The 7341-nt window shown below is 36.3% G+C and overlaps 1 protein-coding gene across 1 annotated transcript; it reads right to left on the reverse strand.

Moving 5' to 3' along the window:
- Positions 1-2455: 2455 nt before the first annotated feature.
- Positions 2456-4640, reverse strand: LOC102198336 (caspase-5-like). The gene is made up of 7 exons (XM_013908071.1): positions 4634-4640; positions 4306-4457; positions 3590-3763; positions 3271-3493; positions 2864-2959; positions 2654-2763; positions 2456-2554 (listed from the first exon to the last, which is right to left on the reverse strand). Exons 1-7 carry the CDS (start codon positions 4638-4640, stop codon positions 2456-2458), a joined length of 861 nt encoding a protein of 286 aa, XP_013763525.1.
- Between the last annotated feature and the right edge of the window lie 2701 nt (positions 4641-7341).

The raw sequence follows: 7341 nt of genomic DNA on the forward strand, positions 1-7341 counted from the left end.
CAAGTCCTTGAAGGGAATAAATGCCCTTTTACATGCTAGCCCAGCGTTTTCCTTCATCACCACGAAGGAAAACAGTCTTTGGTGGTCCAAGTTTGGTGATTTTTGTGTCACAGGTTTATGTGCTTAATACAGGGACCTCCAGAGCCTTTTCAACAGCGCTGTGGACCTCGAGGGGGGGCAGTGTTGTGGAAATGACACAGTCTTCAGTAGTGGGGATAGTTACAAAGCTTTCTTCGTTATGAATTAGCGATACAGGTTTTTATTGAACATTTGAAGAACCAGCAAAAAAAAAAGAAACTCTTGTAGAGGACATAAAGTCAGAGATAGAAATGGCAAGGAGAAGGTGCATCTAGTACAGGTAGAGCTGCTGCAAAACCCCACAGAGCCCAGCAGCCAGCGCAACAAATTCTGGATTCTTGGCTTTTAGTTAGCAGTTAGCATTAGCAGCACATGCTGCGTCCGATGTGAAAGGACTTTTATGCTGCGCACTGTGACTCACAGCAATGGTCCCGGTCAGCCCTGACTTTGTGTTAAACTAATCCTAAAGTAATAATGGTATTTCTAACCACTGATATAGCACAACTTTATCCTTTCAACAGCTACTGTAAGTTAGGGGACCTAGCTTCTGAAGTTGTGAAATCAAAACAACCATTCTTTGTGTATTAGTTCAGTCTTCTTAACCCTCTGGGGTCCAGGGTATAATTGGCTGTAATTGACTACTTTTGATTTTACCTCTATATTTCACCTTTAAAATATGTTTGTTATGTTATGTTTAATATAATACGGCGACCCCAAATTAACATATTTGTTTGGGGTCACCGGACGCACCGGCGACCCCAGAGGGTTACGCAGTGTTGGTCAAGTTACTTGAAAAAAGTAATCAGTAACTAATTACTGATTACTTCCCCAAAAAAGTAATCCCGTTACTTTACTGATTACTTAATTTCAAAAGTAATTAATTACTTAGTTACTTTTTAAAAACATGATTTACAAACTGAATAGGTAATAAAGCAATAGATCTTTCAGCCCAATTCTACTTTTTCTACATAATCCATCATACAAAATTAATCAAATGGAAAAGTCTCTTTTTAAACTTGTTTTATTAGCTTTAATTTTTTAACTTTATGCATCAAGCAAAAATTTTATTATATGCAACATTCACTGACTGGAAGAAATTTGTTTAACATTTAAACTTGCATTATACTTTCATTGATATATTTTGTATGAATTTTGTTGTCTATCTTCTATGTATCAATAAAAAGCAATAAAAGTATTTTTGAGAAAATCTGTTTTGAATGCAGTTTTATATGCTGAATTTTATAGTAAGTAGAAATCTTAACCCAGATGTTAATGGTAATATAACCCTTGTGATGGGTTCTGACTTTCGACCCAATTTTTATTAACCTCAGCTTTAAACATTGGTCAGTTTAACACAATTTTTGGTAATCCTAGCCCAGTGTGCTGGGTCAAACCAATAGCCCAACCCTGTTAAGTTGAAACAACCCATCGTTGGCTCGGTCCATATTTGACCCAGCACTGGGTTAGAAATTGGATTATTTTTAACCCAGCATTTTTTAGGGTATATGCTGTAGGAACTGAAAGCATAGAATGATGGCTCAAATTAAAAGTGAAGGGCTGTTTACTTGTTTGTCATCATCAATGTACATTCGTACTGTGCTTTTCTAGAACTATAAATAAATACAAAGAAGAAATATTCTTAATTCAAATAAAGAATTACATGTTCGCTACATATGGCAAACAGATTTATTTATGCATTTATATTTAAATCTCTCCAAGTATGAGTCAAATTAATAAAATATGCATCATTTACTATCCATAAGGATGAAACACAATACAGAGTTACAAACAAAGCTTCACCATGGCAATAACCCAGGCAGATACTGTAAGATTAAACAGAGAGACTTCTGGTACACTTTACTCATGTGACCCTATACATCCAATAGGAAGGAAAGCAACTCAAGCTACAGCAAATTCATTGGACCACACTCTAAAAGTTATCCACTAGGAGATGCTAAAATGCTCAACTTGCAAATAACATAATTATACATGAATACACAATAGAACCCTGCAAACATGATAAGACTGTACTTAAACCAGTTTTATCTGTGCAAGAATGAAAAAAAAAAAACACCAGGAGTCTTAAACCCCCTCTGCCCACTCGCCAAAAAAAAAAGTTTTTTAAAGAGATACAGAGCAAAAGATAATTTTCTCTTAGAATTGGTTTATATATTCTGAATATTTTAATTATACACACTACTCATTATCTTGGTTATGCATTTGTCATTCACCACTGAACCTGCTCTGTTATACGCACAGTACAAAAACAGCCCATTTACATACCAAGCCAAAGACAGACAATAGAAATACAAACCCTAAAGCAGAAGAGGAATTATATGTGGAATCATCTTTTACCATCACCAAGACAGGTCTTCTCTTAGTAGTCAAGCAGGTAGAAGTTCTTTGTCAGAGTACATCTGTCTTTGCTTGGCATCTGAATTCCACCAAAATCAGATTCTTCGAAGCGCTGCATGACCTTTAGGATTGAAAAAAAGGCAGCTTCATCACAGGGTGTTGTCTATCCTATATATGACGATTTGATGAAGAAACAAAATAATTAATTTGCTTAGCTCACTTTTCTGAACAGTTCATCAATGTGATCCTCATGAGCGAACTCATTGAACACTTCAACAATATATTGGATAAAAAAGGAGCCATATGACGGATCTCTGTATGAAACCGTATCTGCAAGCCAACAGAAACAGACAGTTTGTGTTGCTGGTATTTGGTCAGTATCAATGATTAGCTACTAAAAGCTGGTGTTACTTGTTACTGGAACACTCACTAGGGGTGCAGGACAGAAGAGAGATGAAGTCCTTTTCTTTGTGTACCACAGCATCTGTCTCTATATTTCTTCCACTAGCAAACAATGATGAGTTTTGTTGTGTGATATTAGCTTTGGCTAAATCTTCATCAGGTAAAACCACCAAACCCGCCTCATCTGAAATAAACATGCAGGCTTACTCAGAATAATGAAATCTGATTGAAATAATTAAGAAAAAAACAGGCCATCTTTAGAGTGTAAACACCAAAAAAAGTATATCACGTAAAGTGTGAACATTGGGTCTATTTGGAGAAAATGCATCCATGAAAAACAGCTGTTGGTTATGAGAAATTTAAGCTCACGTTAATTGTATATGAAAGTGTAAATGTAAATGCATCTTAACATTTCTGGGATGAATGAATGGAAATCACCTCCTCTACAAGCCTGGATGATGATGACCTTGGGCTTGTTATGCAGTGCAGGACAATTCTCTGTGTTTAATAACTTGTAAATATTTTCAGTTTTGAAAGGTTTACAGTCAGTGCCACAGACAGCTCCCAGACTTCCATGAGACATGATAACTACAAACACACTATCTGTGTGGACAAGCTGTGGGTGTTTTGAGAACTTTTGTAGAGCTTCTTCAATCTTCTGTAAAATCAAAAAGTTGGTTTCAATCACTGTATCGTTTTATCAGTTTGAGAAATGTCAAAGTAGAAGTGAATTGTTTTTAGCCTTTAAAACTACCTTTGCAGTCAAGTTCTTATATTTCACCACATCGTATCCCAGCTCCGCAAGCATGCAGTGCATTTTATAGTCATCTTTCTCAGCTCCGTGTCTGGTTGAATACCGGTTGAAAGTTTTGTTTGTAATCAGTAGGGCTACACGCTTTGAAATGGACTCTTCAGTCACAGGATAATTCTAAAAGGCAAAGATATTTACAAGAATCAATTAGGTTTTTTAACACATTTTCATTCAGCACAGTTCATCCCAAAATTCTAAATTTACTTTGTAAAAAAATAAATAATTTTAATTTGTATTAGAGATTAAATGCTTAAAAATACAGTATAATGCTGTTTACCCAGGCCAGTCTTTGAAAAGATTGTAAACTGCAAAAACACATACATTTTTACCCTCTCTCCAGTCATCTGTGCTGTAATGCTGTGTGCTAGATGACCATTCCTGCTCTTTTTGGGACAATACAACAATACAGATAGAATTAAAAAGCACCATTACTGCCATCAGATGACTTTTCAGTAGTATACATTTCTCTGTGGTACATCTATAAAATAAGCATTACAATAACAGCTCAAGAAAACCAAATTTTCACCTTTCTGTGCAGATGGAAAAGTGGACACATGCAGCGAAGAGTAAAGTGTGGAATCTATTTTCTGAAGATGTGTAAACATTATCCTGCAGGCTTTGTCTCCTTTTTTCTTTACTGTGTCAATGAAGCAGCGTACCCTATCTGCTCTGGATTGATTCTCTTCTAGTATGGATTCTTTCTCTAAATCATTCAAGATGCCATCAGTAACAAAGGCTTCAAGGAGCTCTTTAAGATTTTCTTGTGACACCCTCGACACAAACTCTTTCCGCAACCTGTCAAGCTCCTTCTCTGTAGGAAGAATAAAAGAGACATGATGAGACATATAATTCTCACTTTGCTCTTTTAAGTGCCAAAGAAAGATGAAGACATGACATGCTGCAGTAGTCAAAGTATGCAAATACAAATATAAATACAAATATAAAATCTAATGAAAGAGTCTTATTAAAGAATACAACAATGCTTACCTGCCATTGTTCACTCGCTCTGTCACATGAGTCAAGCCTGATAACGTTTATGTTGGAATCTAAACTCCTCACCCCTCCCTCATGTGACTAATTTGCATCATGTTCACTGGTTGGTTATTTCCTCTCTGCAGGTAAAAAAAAACACGTGCTTTCAGTTCACCACATCTAAGAGTCGAGCAAATATCATATAGATGTGCAGTCGTCTATGGTCCTCAGAAAAAAGGATTACATGAGAAATTGATGCATTTAAAGTTGTTTATTACTTTATAATGTTTTTTACAAATTTCTTTTAGATTGTTTACTTTAGTAGTTGCAATCATAATTGCAATTGTGCAAAAGTGCAAGAAATTACATTTCAGTTATATTTATATAGCAGCAATTCACAACAACTGTTAACTCAAAAAACTTTATATTGTAGGCTTCAGACCACACAATCGGAGAAAAAAATGAAGAATAATCGGACAGCCCCCTATGAGCAAGCACTTGGTGACCCCACCTGTTTTCTAATAGGAAGAAACTGCCAGCAGCTATTTTGTAGCTGTTTATTCTACTACTACTACTATTTTTAGTAATTGTAATGATATATCAATGTCTTCCTGAGTGGCTGTTATCTGTAATATTTACACTTTTCTCTCTTGTCCTTTTACTACATCTTCAAATGAATGATTAAAATATGATTTTTAAAAGAAATCTTCTTTGTCATTTGTCAGCTTTTTCTGGGCAGTTCAGATCTGTAGTGGCTCCTAAACTGTTGCTTAATTGAACTGAATTAAAGTCAAAAGTTCTGGCCAGTTCATTACTTTGTTTCAGGAATGTACCAAAGTGTTTATCTGCCACTCCTAAAGTTTTTGCTATCTGTCTAATAGATATATTTTTGCCACAGTAAATTGGCAATAAAGGAAACTCAGGCACAGGTTAAAGTCCCCAAAAAAGTGTGGCTATAACTGCAATCATCACAGGCCCTCAGAAAAAGTGAACAGGCCTCTTCAGCAAGGCTGGACTGGGACAAAAAATCGGCCGGGGTATTTTGACTAGAGACCGGCCCACCAGGTATTATAGGAAAAGCCATAAAGCCTTTGAAACGCTGTTGTGACAGTGATGTACACTGTATGGTTGGTATATGTATGATTTCTATACATTTTACATCAGATAAAAACTTTGGTTGTAATTTTTGTTACAACCAAAAAAGTTGTTGACTCATAACGAACATGATTTTAATAGCAAGAGCAGCTGAGGACTCCAGATACCCCAGCAAACATAAGGTTGATGCCATGGCAAAGCGATTTATGGACTACTACCCAATGCTTAAAGAAACATGTTTCCACACATGTGGGGGCCGCTGATATTATGCACCCTCGCCCCAGATGTACTCTGAGTACATCTGTGGCTTTTTTTGTTTTCTTAAAAATTCTGCTAACAATGGAACCCAATCACTTCACTGTTTGTCATGCAATCTTTGCAATCCATTTAATAGTGACGACTTGGCAGGATCAATGAACAATTTGAGTATGGGTGGTTAGTTAATTTGTTGGTCTGATTTACATTTTGGTATTTTTGTTTTATTGTTTTGCACAATAATAGATATATAAAGCCTTACTGTGGCAATAAATGATTTATAAAGCTCTGCTTTGTGTTTTTAGCTGGTTCAGCTGACTTCTTTGACAGCCAAAAAACTCAGGCAAGATGCTACAAGACTCTCCAAGAAATATACAAGACCAAAAAACTGTTGTAACGCAACTGCTGAACCTGGAGTTTGAGTCTAGAAGACAATTCATTAACTCTGATGCTATAAATGAGCAAGGCAGAGCAGTGAACACTCTAGAGGCATACCCTTGTTTCAGAGAAGTGGATCATGTAAGCAGCACTTATTTTTTTGCCTTCCTGTTATTGCTTTGGAGACATTTTGATATGATTTTCAATTTTTTAAATGCCAACTCTCATGTTTAAATGGTTATCATTTATTGTCAAGACCAGATATAAAGCCAGACAGATCTGTCTTAGTTGGGTTTCTGCCTGTATTTTTCAGGTCCTCGATGAGCAGCGGAGGATTATTCAACCATCAAGCTCATGATACATTTCTGAGATGAAGGATAGATGGGAAAGTTTCTACTCAAAGGTGCGGTTCTATGGTGTCATGAAGAAAGTTATGAGGCCGCTGAATACTTTGGATGGAGGCAATGCTACAGTATCTTGATTTGTCTACGTTTATGCTTTGCAGATTACATTATTTGCAAAGCTTAATGGTGTTGCCCTGTCTTATTTTCCTTTTTTCAAACCAGCGGAATATGCAGCAGCTGTGTTCACAGCCCTTCCAGTGCCTTTCCCTTCCAGCACAGTACCACCTAAGAAGCTGGGCATCTGTAGTGAGGCTTTTTTCCATGTCCTAAAGGTAAGGCTGCAATATTGTATGTGTATATATTGTTGTATTTTGCAGTTACTCATGCTTATATTTTATATATTTTACTAAGTGCAGTCGGTCTAAATATTCTTACAGTTCAGATCCCCATAACATGTTGATGTTAATAAAACCTACAAAAAATCTAAAATAAAATTGGATCTATTTTAAACTCTAATGTGACTCAAAAATAGTCTTTCTTAAGGTCTTGTTCGAATCCCCTTCTTTCTTCTTTGTCATGTAGATTTCAGAAGACCCTGAACGCTACCTGCGTCAGCAACCCCTGGCTTATCGAGTTCTGCTAGTCTCTGAA

This window comes from Pundamilia nyererei, unplaced genomic scaffold (genome assembly GCF_000239375.1).
Source record: "Pundamilia nyererei isolate P.nyererei 1_Seehausen unplaced genomic scaffold, PunNye1.0 scaffold01060, whole genome shotgun sequence".
Lineage (NCBI taxonomy): Eukaryota > Metazoa > Chordata > Actinopteri > Cichliformes > Cichlidae > Pundamilia > Pundamilia nyererei.

Coding starts and splice junctions, on each gene's coding strand:
- LOC102198336 (XM_013908071.1), bottom strand. Junction 3,494..3,589: donor ATAAGAACTTGACTGCAAAG/GTAGTTTTAAAG, acceptor TTGATTTTACAG/AAGATTGAAGAAGCTCTACA. Junction 2,764..2,863: donor TCTTCTGTCCTGCACCCCTA/GTGAGTGTTCCA, acceptor GTTGGCTTGCAG/ATACGGTTTCATACAGAGAT.